General features: G+C 41.4%; 1 protein-coding gene across 7 annotated transcripts in view; it reads left to right on the forward strand.

Moving 5' to 3' along the window:
• Positions 1 to 22,824, forward strand: part of Fat3 (FAT atypical cadherin 3) — a 651,224-nt gene that overhangs the window by 618,229 nt on the left and 10,171 nt on the right. For 6 of the 7 annotated variants that reach the window (XM_013069628.3, XM_013069629.3, XM_004838019.3 and 3 more), the window contains 3 exons: positions 5,841 to 6,309; positions 17,707 to 17,860; positions 19,831 to 20,486. In XM_013069628.3, coding sequence (XP_012925082.2) covers positions 5,841 to 6,309; positions 17,707 to 17,860; positions 19,831 to 20,486 — 1,279 coding nt within the window. Of the gene's footprint in view, positions 1 to 5,840; positions 6,310 to 17,706; positions 17,861 to 19,830; positions 20,487 to 22,824 lie in introns of those variants that run through there. The other variant, XM_087212273.1, reaches the window with a different exon arrangement.

Raw genomic sequence — 22,824 nt, forward strand, 5'->3', positions numbered from 1 at the left:
CATGGGGTAAAGGGCACCCCTTGAAGACAGTTAAGGAATTACATGGAGACCTTGAGAAATGAAAATGCTCCTGGACAGAAGTACTACTGTCTCCCAGCAGCAGTAAAAAGCATTCATTCTTATATGTGCCATTAATACCCTGCCTTCCAAAAGAGATTTGAGGCTTACCATAAACACCCAAATGCAATAAACTCAAAGCACCATTAAGATGAAAATAAAAGATTAAAAGCTGACCAATGAAGAAGAACACCATTATTTTTTGAAAATTAGGTCATGAGGAATGATTTCAATTGAATGCAAATCATAACACCACGTTTCCAAGCAGCCAAGGCAATAGTAGAATAGATTCAGTGACTCCTCACACCTATGAAAGAAACATATCAGATAATTAGATGAGATGTAAAGGAAAATTATCAAGAGAATAGGCTTTTTCTATATGTCAGTCTTTTGGCTCCAGTATGGCAAAGGAATAAGGATACCTTGGTTGTTAATCTAGAAATATCAGGCCTTTTATCTTTTAGGAGGTTACATATGAAGAATTGCCTCATCCTGATGTTTCTTGGACATGGCTAGCTTGATACCCCAAGTCTAAAAGAAAGTTAAGGAAAGTTCATTTGGTCTGTAAAACAGCTCACTTTGTATAGCCATATCATTCCATGATAATCTAAAAGAATATCACAGGGACTCCCTACAAAATTTAAGTTTCAAAGATCTATGTAAGAGTGTCACTGAACAATGTGTTAACTGACAATAATTACATTTTGAAATATTGTTAAGAGTCTATGAATGTCATTATACTGCATACCTAAAATGTGCCAATAAAATTAATTTTTAAAAATTAAAAACTAAAAAAAAGAGTCTACGGCCATACCACCCTGAACGCACCCAATCTTGTCTGAAATAATAATAGGACACCCACAATTTACAAAGTACTTTAATATATACATTTTTTTTTTTTACTCTTACTCCCCTCCTTGGAGATAAGAGTGTTCTCATTTGCTTGTGAAGAGACTGAAGCTCAGCAATTTAGTGGCTTTCTCAAAGTGATATCTATTTAACAGAGGGTCTGAGCATGTGGCGAGCCAAACAGGTTAGAAGGACTGCAGGGGTTTATCAAAGGAAGAGGTTCTGAGAGCTGGGGTAATCATTTATCCTGTTGCTTATTTCTTCAAGACATATTTTTGAGCATGTGTCAGCAACTATTAGCAGCCTTGGAATATAGGTTTTTAAATGTCTCCTTTTCAAAGAATATTTAATAATCTTCCTACAAGATGTATAATTATGCTACATTTGCTAAAGACACACACTAAGGATTTGAAGCAGTAAGACTCTGTGCCATAAATAACACTTTTTACTCAAAATCCTACTTTCCTACAAAGCTGACTTTCCATAGCTCTGATTTCTTATATCCCAAGCCCCAAGCCAATGAACATCTGGGTTAAAGCACATCACTGATTTCCAACCACTCCAAGGATCTAAATATTTTATAACATTAGGGCAACACTCATTGAATTATGCATGTCATTGAAGAGATTACCAAGCAGTCCCCTACCCAGCACATTATTTCAGTATCAAAGACTTTTCTCACAGCTTCATGCACATCTCACTTTCTATTAAAACAGGTCATCCTGATTTGAGAACGCTTTATACTTGGAGAAGAAACATCATGTAAAACTAGGTAGACCCTATTCTAAACACAGAGGAAAGCTAAATATGACAAGAGTATATATTTCCAATTTTAGAAAACCTGGATATGAAAAAAAAGTGTTCTCTTATCTCTCTCTCACATAATATACCTGTGAAATAGCAAAAAGTGTTAACTTTTCACAAGGTAACTTTTGGTGTAAACATTGTGATTTATCATATGAACAAGGCTGATAATTCCAAAGTCCTAAAATTGTGAGGATAAAAATGGTTTTTGTAAAATAGTAAGGATTGTGTAGGCATCTAGCTTCTTTCATTTAGCAATGTTGCTGCTATTTTTTCAACAGAGAAAAAGTGAATCTTAAGAGTGTTCAGTTCACTTGGGATTTTTATGTCCCTTAATTACAAAACTTATGTGAGTACACTAGTCATGCCAGTCCTTCTGGGTGAATTTGTAACTTGGAATTATTCAAAGTGGAAGGGATTGATATGAGGAGAAGGAATGAATCAAGTAATATTAAGTGAACATCCTTTTACAAAAATGTAGATGAATGCATCCATACCACCATATTTTGCTTGATAGACTGGGGACAGCATTTTGTAGCCACAGGGCAAAATAGCAGATGGGCTGTGGCAGAAAAAGGTATTCTCCAAAGTCACACTTGATTATTTTATTACTTACACTGAAATACAAATATGGATATTATCCAGGAATTGTCATTGAGCAAGTACTCTCATATGATTTATAATATCCATTCAGTCCATTTTGTTAAAACAAAAATTAAAAAGGCAAAGACAGTTCCATAAGATTACATGTGAAAGTTCTCTGGAAAGAAAAATAAGTATGTCTCCAGTCCTGTAGTCCTTTTATGTCTAAACATTTATATGACAGAGCAAAGTATGCATATATGAAGTATCTATGACAGGGCCAACCTTCATACAGTGGGCACAGTATACTTGTAAAATAAGCCACATTTTTTCTCTCTGCTCTCCAAACCCAAACCCAGGAGCCATTCTCACTAGTGATCTGAGTGGTATCTGACAGAGCCTGAATTAGATTCAGCATTACTAAATTCCCAGGAGCTTTCTGGTTCTCAAAGCCCTTAGCCTTTTTATATTCATATTTTTATGTGGTATGACCCTAATAATTTTATATGCAAATTAGAAGGTGCCAGGATGAGAAGATCCATGGAAACTTGAAGGCAGAAATGAAAGTTCCTATGAATTGGTTGTCTCTGGAACATGCTGAAACATAGATGACAGAGAAACATTCTATTTATGAGAATGAGTAAGGCTGTGATAATTGCTAAATCTATCATGAGTAAAACACAGCCTGTTTCTCTGAATTCAGTTGATATTTGCCGCAGACCAGCTGCAGTCGATGCAGGGTAGGAAGGGGAGAGGTCTCAGGCCGGCGAGTGAGAAAAGAACCTTCGCAAGCAATGTGCAGGTTCCCTCTGAGAAGTCTCAGGGTCTGATTTATTTTTATATCTTTAAGCAATGGCTAGGAGGCATTGGGCAGAACATGTTTACATTTTAGGTTGCCTTAGCAATTTCTATAGAAACAAAGGTTATTTTTTTACTAAACAAAGTATATTTTTCCTAAGCTGATTCATTTCATTGAACATCATGAATACATTTAAAAATTACAATTGTCCCCTTATTTACCCACACCTAAGCAGAACAGAAAGTAACTTAATCAAAATCTCTATATCAGCGGGGATACAAGCAAGATTTAGTTAATTAAATGTCAAACTTGTGGTCGTCAGCTGGCCCTTGAGAAACTGCACAATGGTTAATATAGTTTGCTATTAGCTCTCTATTTTTTCTATACCTCTATTCATCTTGCTTAAATGTTATTTGGGTTCATGGTCCATGAGCAGGAAATGTTTACAGTACTTCGAGAAAAGCTGAGTAACTTGCCTCCTTAGTGTATTTATCTGTCTTAACTTTCTTTCTATTTCCCATTTTCTACTGTGTCTTACATCTAAAATCTGTCCTTTCAATCTCTTTATAAGACCCCTTTAGTAAAAAGAAAGTCATTAATAGAGAAAAGGAGTTACAGTGTCAGGAAAACAGAGGGAGTTTTAGGAGGGGTTTCTTTAGAAGTGGGTGTGACAATAGAACTAAGAGAAACAGGAATTTGGGACTTTTGAGCCAGATCAGATTTCAATACAACATTGCCAATTTGCATCATGGAGAATATGTTGTTAGTCACAAATACAATGATTCCTGTGACCAGAGTAACAATTGTAAACATTAGGGCAAGAAAAAATAAAACATGAGGGTACGATGTGTTCCACCCTCCTTTTCCCCCAGCTGGAACTTTGTCAAGCAGCATTGGAGGTTGGTCGGGCTTCGCCAGATATTTATATCTCCTTAGTTGTTAGTGATCTGGAAAGCCTGTGTTGTCCTCTCGTGTGCATTCTTTTGCTTTTTTCCCCCATTCTTCTCTCTGCAAATGCCTGTGCTCTGCACCGGCAGATCCTGAGAGATGGACACCCCTTCTTTCATGATGCTGATATTGGCCTCCACAGGTTTTTGCTAGGTCACAGACATAGGCCAGAAAGGAAACTTTTGTTTCACAGCTTCTGGCTGTCAGTCCCTTCATGCCAAATATAAACTTGGCTAGACAGGGGCCAGCCCTCAATCCATGATCCTAAAGCCACTTATCATTTCTGAGACATGTAGACATGGTTAACCACGGAGGAGCCAAAGGCCAGCCCCACTCTTCGGCTATAGTTGAACCTGGGTCTCTATGGAGGATTAATCCCTATCCAGCAGCTCTCTGCCAGCCAACATCCTTCACTAGTGTAAGGTTTGACCCAAGCTCGAGTAAGACCACCAAGGCAGGGAAAGTAGAAGCAATGAAGCAAGGAGTTTGTGACCTGGGTGCAAGTCAGCCAAGGGTGACAAGACTGTTGGCATAGGAAGAATGGCACACCCAGTTTATACAGGGGAGTTTAGGTGGCGGGGGGTGTTAGCTCAAAGGGTGGAAAATTTGGGGGTTTCTTGGGTGATGGGCCTGAGGCTGGTGAACAGGAATGAGTGAGGGTAGCAGGATGATGGCAGGTATAGCAAGGTACAGCAGGTGCCTTGTGGGTTTTTTTTGAGAATCGGTCTCCCTGCAGGTATGAATGAGCAAGGCAGTAGCTGGCTTCCTGTCAACGCTGTTCTTGCAGGCAATGCACATCTGTTGAGGTTTTTCTTTCTCAGTTGGGTGGAGGTCTCACTCAGGGAGCCTATCAACTAGCACATGCTTTCTCTCCTGTGTGTAATGTCCCCTGGGATTAGTCCCCTGTGGGTAGTTAGAGGTCCTCCCTGCACCATGCAACCACAGAAGCAGGCAGGTCTTCAGTGCAGCACCCTAGACCAGGGCCTAGGTGCAAGGAATACGCAGCTAACCAGAAGATCCTTCTGCAGAGCCAGATGTTGTTAAATATACATGTAGTCTAAGCAAATGGCCAAGCCATTTGTACTTTGTGATAATAAGCAGCATACAAACAGATAGTCTTAAGAATAACACTAGTATTTAATATAGAGAATTTTTAAAATCCAAAATATACATAGAGCTGGGAAATAGAGAATCTATATTTCTACCTGGCCTCTTTCTCTCCCCTACAGTACATTCATGTAAACTTGTTTAGGGAATATATATATATATATATATATATATATATATATATATATATAGTCATCTCCTCCACCAGAACATAAGCCCCAGGAAGACAGATAACTCTTTTTGCTCCACAGCACCTGGCACACAGTTTGCCACATAGTAGATGTCCAATAAATATTAATGGGGTCACAGAAATCATTCCTGTGCTGAAAATGTCTGAGAAAGATGCAGAGAATAAACACACTTCTAAATATGTTATTGCTGTACATTTTTAAAGGGTGGAGATCTAAAGCCTAGAAACATTCTTAAATATAACTGTGGGTTTCTAAAGCTGTGTTTGTATCACTAATTACAGGAAGATTTGTAAAACATCGGACTGCATTTTCTTGCCAGGTAATGGTGGGGTGGGGCTGCTGGTTGTTAAAAATCAAACCACAACTGATTTAAGACTGAATCAAGAGCAGTGTCTGTCCACCCGGAGCATTCTGTGAGCCTCTTAGGCTGGTGAGGATCGCGGTGTTTGGGCATATCCCGACAGATGCAAATTAAAAGGGCTCCGGTATTCCTTCCCGCACAGATTGTGGACGGCAAGCTGTGGTTCCAGCTGGACTGCGGTAGCGGCCCCGGAATCTTGGGCATCTCCGGCCGTATGGTCAACGACGGGAGCTGGCATTCGGTCTTCCTCGAGCTCAATCGCAATTTCACTAGCCTGTCCCTCGACGATAGCTACGTAGAGCGGCGCAGGGCGCCCCTCTACTTCCAGATGCTGAGCACTGAGAGTTCCATCTACTTTGGCGCCCTGGTGCAGGCAGATAACATCCGCAGCCTGACCGACACGCGCGTCACGCAGGTGCTCAGTGGCTTCCAGGGCTGCCTGGACTCCGTGGTGCTGAATAACAACGAGCTGCCACTGCAGAACAAACGCAGCAGTTTTGCCGAGGTCGTGGGGCTGACGGAGCTGAAGCTGGGCTGCGTGCTCTACCCCGACGTGTGTGAGCATAGTCCCTGTAAGCACGGAGGTAGCTGCTCAGGCCTACCTTCAGGGGGTGAGTGCGCCTGCGCCCTGGGCACCCTGGGCACCCTGAGGGGCGGGCACCTGGAGAAGGCTTCGCCCTCACAGCCTTACCCAACCCAAGGGCTCTCCTGGAGAGGAGCAGACACACCCAAGAGGATAGGAGAGCCTCTTAATCGGCCTAGCTGAAGAGAAATTTCAACGCTTGGCAGAAGCACCCCGTTTGGCCACCCATTTGCAGCCACAGGCATGGTGCAGGAGATCATATAGTCTTCCCCTTCCTTGTCCACCTCACACCCTTCCTGACTTTGGAGACCTGGACTAATAAGACCCTCCCCTTTTTAAACTGTGCCTTCATGAGCCACGTGCCAGTCATTGCAGAATGCTGAGTAGCAGTCTCCGTTACGACGTCAGTGCAGAACCCTCTCCCTGGTTGGAATGGCTCACCAGGTGCAGACATAAATTTACTAGAAGCTAAGACCACAAGAATAGAAATATGATGGTGGTATTTGGAGCATGCTTTTGAAACGTGTATTAAAAGTAAGTCTTGTGAGAGCTTTACAAAGAGTGAGAAGTTAGGAATAATGAGAAGGAAACTTCTGTGAAATCTCAGGAGGGGGTAGTAGTGATGCTTTACCCCAGTAATTGTCCCCAAAGGCACATCGTGAAGGAGGGAGAAACAGAGAGAGAGAGAGAGAGAAAAATATTTTCATTGTTCGAGGAGGGAAAAGCTAAGATTATTTAAGACCTAGGAGTGTAAAGATATAAGAATTCTTGCCTTTACCCAGATGTCTTGTCTGCCTGAAGGTAAACTAGGTCAAGCATTCTCCTGGTTAAAAGCTTGCCACCACCTCCCAACAGCCAGACTGCTGACTTCACTTCAGCCCTTCTGCAGAGTTGCTCAGCAGTAGTGTGATTAGCAAATTTAAACCTTCCTCACAAATCACTTAGAGATTCTGGTGTGTGCATTACCATCTAATGTTCGTGAAGCCCAACTCCAAATTTATAGAGTCCATTTTATTATTAGAATGTTATAAACTGTCCATGAAATGATGCACTGCCGAAATACAAACACCAAAGTTGTTTAGACTTGCATATGTTACTGCCACAATGAGGGCCAAGTACCCTGGGGGGAAATTTCTGCCGTCTCGATTTAAGAAATCTATTTGCTGTTTTTACAGTCTCAGCAGTATATGTAAATAAAAGGTTGTTATGGTGCCATAATTCCCGAATGATGGGCAGTAACTATACTTCAGTGGTTCTATAAACCAGCCCATTATGACAAGTCATGGCCAGTTTTTCACCAGGCAAAACAATTCTGCTAGTGTGAGCCATCTACGATATATAAAGGGAGCATATAATTAAATTGGGTTGAAATAGAACACCACTCCATGTCAAATCCTGGGTACACAGCCACAAATTGTAGCATACTTTTAAGGATGGCAGGATGTTGTTTTTGCTGGCAAAGCTATGGGCTTCCACAGTAGGTTATCTCTAAAAAAATAATAATCATTGAGTGAAGGAAAAAGACCTTGGAATCCTGCTCTTCAGTGTGCATTTTATTATTTTAATTGCTATGAAATCCTTCAGCTTAATATTCAGTGCAGGTATGTTAATTAAATAACTATGGCTCATATGAAAAACAGCAGCATTTTCTCTATTTTTTAATCTCTTTCTGTTTAACCAAAATTTAGCTTGAAGGGCCCATCTGCCATATATTTTTCACATGCTCTAAAGAAATGCTGTTCCCCTCCCTAGGGGATCGAACCTTGCCAGTAGAGCACCCATTTTGTTTGTGGCCCTGTTCTTTACTTCATGACTAGGCTCGGGACTTGATTCTATAGCAGGTCTGCTTCTTATAGTATGATATAGCTCTTATCAGTTTAAGTATCTCCATTATACATAGGGGCTTACATTTTCCTAAAATGAAGAAAGTACCTTTCTTCATCTCCATCTGTACAACTCTCTTCTTTCAAGCCTATTACCTCTGTTCAGCAAACAAGCCCAGCAAAAACAGCTTTCCCTCCAAAGCTACTCCCAAGCCTAGGCCGGTGGTTCTTCTCTCAGCAGCCACTTGGACAACGGCCCCAGACAGAGAAGCTGGGGCTCCCATGCACAGCAGGACTGAGCCCAGCATGAGCAAACTCCTTGCCATTCACCAGGAAATCCAAGAGGGTTCCTATTGCTTCCTTGGGGACGCAAACACACAGGATTCCTATTCTGATAGATAAAAAGGTATCTACCTACTTCCTTTTCGTAGGGATTAGGCCTAAGAAGAGAAGACAGAGAATCTCTTTTCTGGCCCCCATTATTTTCTTGTATCAGCAGAATTTTTGATAGGTCCTCGTGCCTTATGTGAAAACTCCGTAGTGCCAAATAAAGGAGGGGAGAAAAACGAGAAAAGAGAGAACCAACAATTTGGACTTTACTTATATTTATGAAAGCAGCTAATTAGAAAGTAACTTAAAATAAAAGAAAAATCTTCTTAGCTGTGATAGTTTAAACAGAATGGTAAGAGTGACTCTTTAATGAAAGAATATTCATGCCCTTGAGAATCACCTCTGGTTGGCAGAGAGGTCTAATCACAAAGACCATCTGGGCACCAGATGAAAGGCTAGGATATATACAATATTCAAAGAGGAAAAAGAAGGCAGAGAAAGTAGAATGAGGTGCTTACGAGGTGGTTCCTTGCTGATGACAAAAGTTAATTATTTGAACATCTTTATGTTGTTTGGGCCCTGCACTATGTTGCTCTCTAATTCCAGGATATATGTCTTAGCACAGTCATCCCCTTGACCTCTGGAGAATGCTGGCTGTCCTGGTCACAGAATCCATTCTCAAACTGTGGCTATCCTAGCACATTGTTGCAAACACTCAAAACCTTTAATACAGGCAACCCATAGTGGTAAGCTTTTTCTTTCAGAGAAGCAGGATTCTGCTCCAACCACCCCCAAATCCAATCAAACCCTTGGCATGAAGGTCAAGGAAGCCACATCTACTAGCCTGGAATGACACAGTCAGCAGTTTTGACCAGTGTTATAACCTGACTGACCCAGAAGCAGGCCAGAAGGAGCCCAGGGGAGTCAGAGCCCAAAATGCTGACTTGTAATAAGAGTATAAATATGACTCTGTAAATCAACCACAGAAGGAAGGCCCTCTCTTGGTAATGCCTTAAAATTATATGTACTTCATAAACATAAACTGGAAATAGCAACCACCATGGAGAAGAAATGGCTAGAGTTCATTCTGACCCTTGCATTTCCAGACCCAGTATGCAGGGAACAGCCCAGTGAGCACCCACAGTCTGAATAAGGAGTGCTCAATCCTCATGCCTTATCATGCTCAGCTCAAGCCCATTTAGAGAAAACATAGTTGAGACTAAGCTATAATTTGGTGACATAATGCAGCAAGTAAAGTCACACAGTCACTAGGCCAGAAATAATCATTCAGATAGTTTTGCATGTGACTAGATGCCTAACTCCTGAAACAAGAAGTCGCATATTCTTACTGGTAGGAATTACTCTTAGACCTTTATTATGTGTTTGGTACTGTGATAGTGCATAACTTGCAAGTGCTTATGCACTAGAACATTTAATTTCTCACAACAGAACTCTGGGAATATTTCCCTTCTTCCCTCCTACCTATCCATCCCATTGCACAAAAAATGGGCCAGAGAAGCTAAGTAATTAGCTTAACATCACACATCTGATAAAAGTAGTGAAGCTAGGATTTGACACAGGTTTGTGGAACTCCCTAACCTATCATCTTACCCTTTGCTACTCAGTGTTTTCCAGGGACTGGGAGCATCAGCACCACTGGGAATGTTAGAAAGGAAGCATCTCAGATCCTACCCCAAAGCCACTGAATCAGTTTCTATTTTAACAAATGCCATGGTTAATACACTGATTTCTCTGTCTTTGAACTGTCCTGGAACCTGGAAAAACTTCTAGTTCTTCTTCCTTTTTTCTCATATTTTAGATAGTGATTCTAAAACTCTAAGACACATCAGGCCACCTGTGGACCTTGCTAAAATGAGATCTTGTTAAAGAAGTCTCTTGATTTTTAATGAAAAAAGAAAATCTGTTTACTTGCCTCTATCATTTGCTGTGCTCATCAAAGGGACCTTCTGTTTGGTAACCAAATAATATTTGCAAGTTCCTGAACTTACTGGAAAGAAGTGTTGAGGAGTAGAGGAGTCTAAGCCTACAGAATTTACACAGATAGAATTCAGGCATCTCTATTTTTAACAAGTCTCCAAAATAGCTCTATACACATGCAAGTCTGAGAACCACTGACATTCAGGAATCCTAATCATGGTATCTGCAGATATGCAATTCAGTGAGTTTGAGGAGAGGTAAACAGACAAAGGACATTCAGGAATTGAAAGTGAGATGCACAATCTGTAGAGTACTTTTTTTTAGGCAGGGTCAGAATCTCACTATACAGTTCAGGCTGGCCTTGAACTCACTATTTAGCCTAGGCTGACCTCAAACTCACAGCAATCCTCCTGCTTCAGCCTCCCCAGTGTGGATTACAGGAGTGAACCACCATGCCCCTCTGTACAGTACTTTTAAAAAATCATGTTAGTACAAAGATGGACTATCATTCCCCTGTTAAGAATTTGAGTTCCTCTTCAAAGATAAAGAACAATAATGTCTTCCCACTCTCTCTCTCAGCAGTTGTGAATATTCTGCTCATGAAGTTGCATCAAATGGGTTCTTAGATGTTGCCAATAATTGGTTGTAGAAGTGTTTTTGGCAGTGAAGTCCCCATGCTACTCTGGGCCATGTTTTGTTGAGTATTTTATGACCCTAATTTACAAGGGTCTAGATAAATTTGGTCAACCAAATTTTAAATGTCTGCTTTGAGCTGAGCTCTAAGTCCTATTGCTTTGTCTGTGGTTAACGGAGTCCACTTTAATGCCCCCTCGCCCTCACAGATAGTTGAAGGGAACTGAACAGGGTCCCCTATTTGCTCTACCCAATAGCCCACTGAATGGGCACACAGGGAGGGAGAAACTGGGCTACCAGAGAATATACTGTGGACATAAATTCAGTAAGTTTTGCAGCCTACAGAAAAAAATCTTTTCTGTGTGACTTTCTTCTAAATACTGAGTTAATCTTCTTTTGAAAATTTTTGGTTCTTTACAGTAACAAGATTAATAATTGTAAACACTCATAGAAAAATCCTAAAGTAGGTTATGTGCAGACACAAAGAAACATACTAGAAGGTAAGAATTTACTGTGTACCCAATGTTGCTAACACATTAAAGGCTTCTAGATATTCAAAGAAAATATTAAAGGCTTGGCCCAATATACAGTATATGAAAGGTGAGCCAGCTCTCCTAGGGAAAGTTACAGTTCTCACCTTCAAAGGTTTTTATTTTACAAGGTTTAAAAGCATTGAATGTCCCTGCTTGGTGAAAAAGAAAAGTCATAGTGAGTAAAAGTTGAAATGCTGAGGTAATGATGGAGGGCATGTTCAGCTGCTGAGCTCCTACTGTGATTAGCATCTCAGCTGATAACAACACACCCACTAGATTTCTCATGCTAATTGAGATTTGCACAGACTACAGGTCTGAAAGTTTCCCAGTATTCAGCCTAAAAATCAGAATACAAATCTCCTATGGTTTTCCACTGTTTGTTTTATGAGCAGCACAGAGATGAAGTTGATTTCAGAACCCAAAGTAATTACAAAACTTATAACAATAAGGAACCTGTTTGTGTGCTGCTCTATTTTGGTTTATGAATCCAAAAGCCTTACTGTTCCTTATCAAGCAAGCATTAGAAAAAATGAGGCTCTTGAAAGTCAAGCACCCAGGCCCGAGCGCACTAAGCTCAGGGCCTCACCACATCACAGATGATTCCTAAATCCTGAAGTTCTTAGATGTGTAAATGAAATCCACAGTTCGGCAAGCATCGCAGTTGGTGCTGATTTCAGATTCCAAGTACTCGTTGCACATTTGTCATCTTTTCTACTTTTGTGCATCAGGCAGATGTTTCCTTATCAAAGAACCAAATGGACCAGAGCAATGTTCACCTACACCAGTGAGCTGGGCAAAGGGTTAAGGCCATTACCTGGATGAATCAGGTCAGAAAATGACTTCTAAGTCAAAGGAGTAAGACTGAAATTATCTTGATTATTTGCCTACCCAGCCCAAGTTTACTCTATAATTGCTTATTCCATTTCTATTTTTGCATTTAATAGGTTTTGTAATGTTCTTCCTTGAACAAGAAAAGGAGAGGCATTTTAAGTTTGTCTGGGTGCAGATTTCAAAACCATCTGCATCTTCTAAAACTAGAAGGATGGTAAACAGGAGCATAGCTTTGAGGCGAGAATTAAAAATATACTTACCACTTTGCCAAGATTTGAAGGGAAAAAAGCTATGACTTTTTTGGTACATGTATCTCAGTACTAGTAGGATCATTTCCTTTTTAAAATCTGAGGACTGGTATAATGCGTACATCTGCCACTTATTGGCATAGATAACCTTGAGAAACCCATCTCATATAAGCTTCAGTTTCCTCATTTATAAAATAAATATGATAACTGTACTTTTGCCCAGAATTGTTACAAGAATTATATGAGATATAATGTATAGAAAGTTACTAGCATTTTCTGTCACAAAAGATACTGTTCTAGTTATGATTTTTTATATTCTCCCACCCAACAAGAAAAAAACTACTCAATAAAAATTACATTTATTAAGACTCTGAGCTTATCCAATGAAATATATTTTTCTTTTACAAATACTACTTGTGGTCAAATCTTGGCTAGAAAGTTCTTGGAATTCTCCTCTCCTTATTTGTGTATTAGAGCGACATATGGTAATGTTTGGGGAGAGTAGAAACTTTATTGTGCTATTCGCTTTATTATTTGATGATTATTTGGCTCCCAGGAGCGTCTAATATTGTCCATCTCACTACATCTTGTCTGCTTCCTGGAGAGTTGTGGGAAATAACTGCAAGCCCCTCCTTCTTATCCCTCAGAAGTGAAGAGCTCTGCTCTCTGACAAGTTCTAGTGCCAACACAGCTTTGTACAGAGAGATTCAGGAATCAGGAAGCCTGGATTCAAGGTCAAAGTAGTCACTCACAAATTGCATGTCCTTGAACAAACCATTTAACTTTTCCAACACTCCATGATGTGGAGATGTTAATGTGACCTGTTCTTTTTTCTTTGTAGGATTATTGAATCCTTCACATAATGACTAATTTTAAAACACTGAAGAATTCCGCCACTTTGTATCATTATGGCGGACTTACTGATATTACAAAAATATAAAGAGTAGGGCCCATGACAAAATAATGAAATAATAAATAATGCTTTGTGAGAACAGGTTAATTTTGACAAACAGACCTTTTATAGAGGCTGAACAATTGATATCATTCTTTTTTCATAAAAAATTCTATTGCTGTTCCTTCTCATTGTGTTAACATTAAAAACTCCTCCAAATTTAACGTTTTAAAAGCAGATCTGTCTCAAAAGGCCTCTGCTCTTTTGCCCCATAGCTTGGAGATTGTAAGAGCACAGTCTAGAGCTTGCCTCTTTCTGACAACAGAGAAATCTAGACAAACAGGGAGTGTGTGAGCATGGTAGTTAGAAATACAGTTCAGGACAGAACTCAGAACTCTAAAGCCACCCTGCCAGGGTTCAAGTCCAAGCTAGCTTTGTGATTATGAGCACATAACCAGCCTCTCTGATCCTCACTTTCCTCATCCACAAGAGGATTGTAGGTGGTGTTTTTCTGTCTTTGTATCCTCATCACTGCCACAGCCCTATTCCAAGGGCATACTGGTAAGGCTGCTGTCTAAAGTAAAGCCCTGATTTGTGAGGTTTGCTGATTTCTGTGGTGTAAATACCAACACCATGTCTAGTGTCAAGCTACCAGTGGTCTAATACTTGAATGCCAAATTCCTGAATATTCAACAGTCATCTCTCACGCCCCTCTGTGAGTTGATTCCTCAGGCACTCAGTCAGTATGGACAGGTTAATCAGTCAAGCCAGTTGCTTCATCAAGCTGTATTAGACGTCCCACAAGTGATAAAGAAAATGGAGAAGGAAAATGTGCATGAGTAAAACAGTACATTAGAAGTAGTGTCTTATTTTAAATTCTGGTTTGTCAAAGCACAGAGACCCCAAATTGTTTCTCTACCATCTGATAAGAAATTAGTTGCATGTCCCAGGGTAGAATCCAGTTTTCATGATAGTAATTCAAATGACCCTATTTCCAGACAGCCCATCTTTGTCCCTCCCAGACTCCAGCTGCTTCTGGTTCAGTTTTATTTAAGAAATTGTCAGAGGCTTGCCAAATTGGAGCTGGAGAGTTTATTCACCTTGCCTTAGCCCCATCCTAACTTCCTTTCTTCCTCATCACTGATGTGGAATTCCACATTCCTGTGTCATGGCTCTCCTTAGTCTAAAAAACAAGAATCTAATTCACTCTAACATGTTACTGTATCCCTAAGTAACATGCTATTTTGAATAGCCAGGTGATACACAAGGAAGCATTTTTCCCAATCCTGGCTGCTTTCAACAATTCCCAGTTTCATTAAAGTGAGCACCTTTCCAAATTAGGGAAAAAAACCTAAGTTAGCATAATTTGAAGCAATCTTACCTCCTATTGCTGCCTCCTGACCACAGCCTTCAGGCTGGCTTTTTGGGCGGTTTGCATCAACAGTGTGGATTCGGTAAAACATCCATGAGAGTACTGTACATTCTATTTAAGACTATAGATTTTTAACTACCTTATATTTATAGCAATAAATCTATAAAATCCCAACATCTGTCACTACCCACTTAGCCGAAGAGCTCTGTAAGAGTGAGAATGGCTCTTTACACTATTTACAAAAGATCTTCAGAAGAAGGAAACACTCACTGCCCACTTTAAGATAATGATGGTCACTTGCTGTCACAAGGGATTTTAAATAAGTCACAAGCCTTAAAAAGTGAGGAGAATTGGAAAAGAGGCAGTGCCAACACAAGTTTGGAGGTAGAAGGCACAGGGACAGGTGATGAGAGGGAAGAGGAGAGAAGAAGGGAAAAGAGAAGTTCTGAGAGACCTGAATTCAAACTGGCAGAAGGGAAAGACTGAGGAACTGGAAGCATCAGTCTCTTCTAAAGAAGAGGTAATAAGGAGAAAGGCTCTGCATTAGTCTGGTTTTTGTTACTAAAACCAAATATCCAAAGCTAGATATTTTATAAGGAAAAGAAATTTACTGAGCTAACAGTTTTGGATGCCCAAGAGCACAGGGCCAGCACTGGCTCAGCTCTGGTAAGTACCTCAGGGCAGAGGACATATTGGCAGAGTGTGTTAGAGAGATCACATGACAAGATAGAAGCCAGAGTGTGGCTGGGGTCCCATGAGAACATTCATTCCTTCTGGGGATATGTCTTCAATGGCCTAACATCTCACTATGCCTCGTATCTTAAAAGTCCACAACCTTTTAACATTTTCGTAATGGGAACCAAGTTTCCAACAACTTTAGGTACACACTTAAATCATACCCAAACCACAGGAGGCTTAAAATAAGAATTGGCCAAACCTTGTATAAGAGGCAGGTAGAATGGATCTGGATTCCCACCTTTTCTTTGTACCAAGCTGCTGCTCCTCCTCCACCCTGGCAAAACCTCCAGGTGCTACTGAAATGCAGGATCTCAGGGCTGGAGAGCACCTGGCCCTGTGCTGCATAGGGGGATTAAAGTCAGTATGGCTCCTTGGATGCTGAGGTCCACCCCTCCTCCTCCACCACCCAGCCCTTCCAATGGCAGAACCCAGATCTTCATCCTGTCTCTATGCAGATAATAAGTCATTTCTAGAGAAATTTACCAACCCAGAGGTACTTGTTTCACAGTTAAAAAGCCTTACTCATAAGCTCAGAATTTGGCTTTAGATTTCCAATGGTTTAGTGCCCCAATATGAGCTTCTAAAAGAGGATTTACCAAACTAGTAAGGAAATCCTCTAACTTAAGTTAGATAATATATCAGGATTCACCAGAGAAACAGAATTAACAGGAGATTATCAAGCATAGGCCTCAGATGTCTTCGAGGGGCTGCAAGTACAGGTCACCAAGGGTAACTCAACCAGAGATACCTAGTTGGGGAAAAGTTTGGAGCTGAATTAGCAATGAGTATTCAGAAAATGAGCAACCCAAAACAGAATCATTTTTAACTCCAGGGAAAACAAAAAAATTTGTGCATAAAAATAATTATAGTTCACTATATAACTTAGCTATAAGTAGCATTTCATAGTCAATTACAGCACGGTAAACACTGATTCCTCTTTTTTAATATTTACTTTTATTAGTACATGTCTGCAGTTCCTAATGATTACATTAATCTTGGGGAGTTGGTACGTGTACATAACACATCTTAATATCACCAGCCCTGATTACTGATTTAACCAAAATTTCAATTATAATTTCAATTTTAATTATATAATATATTATATTATATAATAATAATAATATATTGGGAGGTAAGGCCATCAGAAATGTAGTGGAGCTGAAGGTTTGAAATAAAAGATATATAATAGAAAGCCAACAGAAAATGCCTAAGACTGAAATAATCACAAAATTGCACAGAAGGAAATACTGACATACTAAAAGGGCGCCAAGGTATGAGGAGGTGCAAATGCGGTATTTTACAAAATAAAACTGTATTTGTTTACTACATGCATGTATAACTCTGACAACAACCAAAAACAATGAATCTCAGGAGTATTTTGTAAGCAGAATAAAAAGATAATGCTGCTTCCTCCTAGAATCTTAGCTCATCTGATATTTAATATTCTCTGTAGTGAGGATATTAGTACCTATTTCTGCATTATGGGTTTCTAAATAAAGAAAGTAAAAATGATGCAAAAATCAGGATTTGAATAGGGAAGTTGGGTGAAGGCTGGAATTCTCCAATTATCAAGTGCATATGTCAATTTGAGTTTCAACTGAATTGTCAAATAGGCTCATTGTACCTTGCTCTTCCCTAACCTCCTCTCCAGGTTGGGGTTTTCATTCTTAGCTAAGGTGAAAGGACACAGGGATAGGAGGGGGCAGAGGAAGAATGGACCCTGATACCAATAGGACATCACTCCCACTGCTATTTACAGTATCAGCACAGTAGAGAAGGGATCTTTCCCCCATCTTGGTGTCTGCTCTTGGAATCTGTCCCTTGCATGTCTCTTACAATCTCAGTAGCATTCATGTATGTGGTTAATTAGGTGGATTTTTGTCTACTAGTCGGGAATTCAAACTGCAACTTGGGATTTCTGTGGCAAGATATATTCCAAATAACTAATTTGCTAATCATCTTTGGAATTTGGCCTCTGCTTAAGATATGGTTCAACAGAGAACCAACAGGATGTGTTATGACTGCATACAAGCACTCTGAGCATTGCCATTGGCATCCATGTCTTATGAGGCCCTCTGTTTCCCCAGGCTATCAGTGTACCTGTCTCTCACAGTTCACGGGGAGAAACTGTGAATCAGAGATCACAGCCTGCTTCCCAAACCCCTGCCGGAATGGAGGATCTTGTGACCCAATAGGAAACACTTTCATCTGCAGTTGTAAAGCCGGGCTCACTGGAGTCACGTAAGTGAGATTGTGTTATAGCCTCTCTCTACACTGCTGTTTATTGCTAAGAAAATAAAGCAGTGGGCAATTCATTGGATCTAAATGTTTACCACTGATATAACAGACATAGCATTAATGTCTTATATAAAGAGTACAAAGTGACTAAAATGTTAATAAGGATTAATAAGGGTACCATGGTTATGGGTAATTTATATTGTTTATTCTGAATTTCTCTGTATTTGCAAAATTTTGTATCACTGTTGAGTATTTTGTAATTTAAAAACCAATTCTTTTAAAGGAAGTCATCAATGCCACCTAATATTACCAGTCTAATTCTGAGGCAAACAACTACTCATTTCCCCAGACTCCATTAACTGTACTCTACTGCCTAGTGTTTTATGATCATTCTGAGAAACTAAAACATACCTTTCCTTTGCAACCCTTTTTCCTCCAAGAAATGAGTGAAATTAAAGTGTTAGCCAATGGAAAGGGAATGTTTTAAATTCTTAGTAAAATGCCACTTTCAACCATCCTTGATAGTTTCAGAAGTACATATATATATATATGTAATCTCAAGCAAGTGATACTCTAATTACAGATCAGTCTTATGTATTCATTAGAGCAAATCTCCTGAGGACTTTACCAGGAAATACTTACCTGACTTTGAATTGCTGAAAGTAATTTAAAGTAATAAAGCTGCATTTATTTTTAAATACTTTGTGATTCTAACTGATTTCCGGGTGACCTGGCCTCAATCTGTTCATATTAGGAACGTCTGACTACATTTTAAAAGGCAGGTTACCAAAAATGTAGGTGATTGGGCCTTTTATTTGAACACATCAGAACAACTGCTGAAGTAGAGAGAAATGAAGAAGGAAAGAAGGTCTTTGTTTTCAGCGAGTGTTAGGGTCAGAAAGAACAAAGACTTGCTTGTCTTCTAATTGGTATACACAAAATGAGACATGGGTTGCTTTAAAGAGAATAAAATTGATTTAATTATTTTTCATTAGAATGTTTTAGTCATTTTCCCCCTGATAACTCTGCGTTAGCACTAGCCTTTTCTTTTTTTTTTTTGGTACCGGGGATTGAACTCTGGTCCTTGCTCTTGCGCAGCAGGTGGCAAAACCATTGAGCTAAATCCCCGGCCCCTGCATTATCCTTTAACATGAGCATAGAATCTGGAAGCTATGAAGCTCTCCATCCACCTACCTAGCCTTGCCGTTCCCAGCTTGCCGGAGGGAACAAAAATGACTGTAGCCATAAAAGGAAAATGTCAGAACTAAAAACCTCTTTCCTCGCAGAAAACTATACAATGGGCACATAGGATCACAGCTCTTTATCTGAAGTTCTGCAGTCTCAAAACCTCGAGAAGTAAAATGGCTTGGCATGCATTAGTGGCAAACTAATTTAGTGGCAAAACTTGTCCAAAACTGCTCTGAGGCTCTTTCTAGTCTTCAGTTCTCCCGTTTAGTGTGGATATCCACATGTCTCTCCGCAGAAACACTTCTATATTTGATTATGAGGTCTTATGCTAGCCCCAGTTCCCTTGGAGGGCAGGAGTAGTCTACACAATGTGGAAGACATGTACTATGTGTCCTTTCTAAAATTGTACAATTTTATATTATGATACACACCTGGCCCCGAGGATTTGGAACTTGTTACTTTTTCTGTTGCATCTGTTCTTTCTCTCCTCTACCACAACACTTTCTTCTCCCCACGCGGTAGGGGATGAGGAATTGGAAAAGACCGAAATGGTAGGAATATGTCTGCTCAAGATGATGCCTGCGAGCACTGAGGCCACAGAAATGCCTAGATTAGCACCCCCATGCACACACATACACACGCATACAAACCTCTCATGCTTCGTTGGTTCCCTTCAGATGCTTTCTTCTCTCTTGAAGACAGCCTTTTTCTTGCGCTCCGGTGCACTGGTGGGTGCCCGCGTGTCTTGATGTTGGGGAGGGCTTCTTTGTGCTCTGTCCCTGAAGGTGTGAGGAAGACATCAACGAGTGCGAGCGGGAGGAGTGCGAAAACGGCGGCGCCTGCGTGAACATGTTCGGCTCCTTTCTGTGCAACTGCACACCGGGCTACGTGGGCCAGTACTGCGGGCTGCGCCCCGTGGTGGTGCCCAACATCCAGGCGGGCCACTCCTACGTGGGCAAGGAGGAGCTCATCGGGATCGCCGTGGTCCTCTTCGTCATCTTCATCCTGATCGTCCTCTTCATCGTCTTCCGCAAGAAGGTCTTCCGCAAGAACTACTCCCGCAACAACATCACGCTGGTGCAGGACCCCGCCACGGCTGCGTTGCTCAACAAGAGCAATGGGATCCCCTTCCGCAACCTGCGCTGCGCCGGCGACGGACGCAACGTCTACCAGGAGGTGGGGCCCCCGCAGGTCCCCGTGCGCCCCATGGCCTACACCCCCTGCTTCCAGAGCGACTCGAGGAGCAACCTGGATAAGATCGTGGACGGGCTGGGGGTCGAGCACCAGGAGATGACCACGTTTCACCCCGAGTCCCCGCGCATCCTGACTGCCCGGCGGGGCGTGGTGGTGTGCAGCGTGGCCCCCAACCTCCCGGCCGTGTCACCCTGCCGCTCTGACTGCGACTCCATCCGGAAGAATGGCTGGGATGCAGGAACTGAGAGTGAGTAGGAAGTACCAATTTGCAGTTCATGAAGTGGCACTCTGTGGTGTGCCTACGCTACGGGAGGAAATCAAGGGAAAGGAGTGCGCACGCGTGCACTGTGCCTTCAACATGGCGTATGTTAGATGGAATCTTCACAACCACCCCAAAAACCTAGTATGGTTCTTAACTACATTCGCAGATCAGAGGAATGAGGCTCAGAGAGGGTAATTTCATGTCTCACAACCGGGCTCCCGCTGGCTGCAACAGCAGCGTAGCCCAGTAAGTGACTAGAGAACATGTGCTCTGGAAGATAAGAAGGGAGCGTTTCTAATACTAAAATGAAGGTATGAGGGAGGCGCAGGGCATTCGAGTTAAACCAAAGCGGGGAAAAGGGTCCGCAGAAAGGAAGGCATTCCACTTACAGGGACTCACATGACCAGAAGAAAAGAAATTTGTTCTCTTTGGTTGTAATGCGGAGTCCAAGAACCACAAGGCGGGAAAAATGATCCAGGCCAGGTAGCTTCCCTCTCATTTTGCTCTCATGCAGCAGGATTCAAGGCTCAGGGAGTGGCCACAGGTGCGAAGGCCCTGGAGCGACAAAGGACTTGGTGAGTTGAAGAGCACAGAGGAGGTCAGTGAGCACCAGGGAGAAACTGTGCATTTTAGCAGCAACAGTAGTGCAGATTCCTAAGCAGGTATGTGGCATGATTGATTCCTGGAGAAGAGATTGAACAGGACTGGAAAGGGAAGAAAGCAGAGAGCCAGTCATGTAGCTTCTGTGAGCTTCTAGTTAAGGATGGAGATGCTTTCTCTGCCCTAGCATCAAATGAGACTAAGGCAAGGCTTGTTGTCACCTCTGACTTTTCATCACGTTTCCCAAAGCTGCAGTTACAGTACTGTGGTGTATGTTGGGAGAGGAGGAGAAAGGGACTTTCAAATGGACCTAAAGAGCATATGCAGCCAAGGGGTTAAAGACTGTCTTCATGGATAAAGGGAGTGTTCCTATGGTATTTTTAAGCATGAATACAATTTCAGTAGGAAACTATTAAAGAGGGCCTTCCAGAAGCAGGAAGCAGCCACAGCAGTGTAGAGGATGCGTGTGAGGTTACCTGAGGTGGTCGGTATGTGGCTGTTGTTCAGAGAGAAAAGTCAAGGGTAGAAGTGAAAATCTGCACATATCTGCCTGCAGCATGGTTGGCTATGCAGGAATAGAGCTCCTCACTGAAGGGCATGAGCAAATAAAGGGTAGTTAGATGGGCTTCCAAAGAAGCTTGGAGATGTCCACTTGTGGGTGACAGGCAGAAAGGGAGACATCAGTGTTTACAAACAACCAGGAAGTAGAGACAGAGGAGAGGGCTGCTGTGTCAAAGCCAAAAGAGATGATCGGTAAGGTTAACAGTACAGTGTAGTATAAAAGCCAACAAAGCTTTTATATGATTTGCTGAGCTCAACATCTAGAAGGTTCTTAGACTCTCAACTGCTCCTTAGTGGAGCCATCAAGGTAGAAGCCACAATGGCAGGGTTAAAGACAAAGAGATCTGGTGGGAATGCAAAGGTAAGTCCACCTGCTGTGTGCTGCACAATCTTACAGTGTCACAGCTAGATGTTGTTATGCCATATGGATTCCATTACCAGCCCATCAGTTCATGGAGGAGAAAACAGGCTTGAACAGGTAAAATAACTTGCCTAAGGCACATAATTAGCAAAGGGAGGAGTCTGTACATCAGGCTCCACAGCTTGTGCCCTTCGCAGTAGTCTTCTTGGAAACTTGGGCAGGAAAGAGGGAGAGGGAAATGAAGATGTCTTGATGAGAGGAGGGCCAGGGATGAGATCTCTATTCTAGTGCCGCCCCAACATGTCATCTGCTGATTCTCTCTGTAGACACATTTATATTTTAAGTAGTTGCCCTTGGATTTAAACCATAAATATGTCCACTCTTAAATTGTCTGTAGAGTTGGTCTTTACAAGAATGTTGCCAATCCACTAGCTAATTAGGTACTTTTTTATTTAGCAGTGGCAAAAAAGAGTTTTGAATAAGTAGTGGAGGATTGGGGAAGTTTCGTGCAAGGCATTGTGTCCACCAGAATGGATCATTTGCCATTTCCTTCCTGGTATTCAGGGCTAAGCTTGTGGACACCTCGTCTCTTCCTGAGGCACATCTTCATATTTTGCGGTGTGGCTGTTGGAAGGTGGATTTCTCCCTGGTGCCTCTCTCCACTTATATCAGTTGTTTATCCAACTCAACATTTTTCTGTGGCTTCAACATCTGACAGCAGATGCAGAGGCATCGTGCCTTCTCCTAACACTTCCCTTTATGGAGGAAACAGTGATTTCTGTGGCCATGAGCAAGAGCTGT

Source organism: Heterocephalus glaber, unplaced genomic scaffold (assembly GCF_053883595.1).
Source record: "Heterocephalus glaber isolate CG9 unplaced genomic scaffold, H.glaber_assembly_v1.0 deba00001429, whole genome shotgun sequence".
Classification (NCBI taxonomy): Eukaryota; Metazoa; Chordata; class Mammalia; order Rodentia; family Bathyergidae; genus Heterocephalus; species Heterocephalus glaber.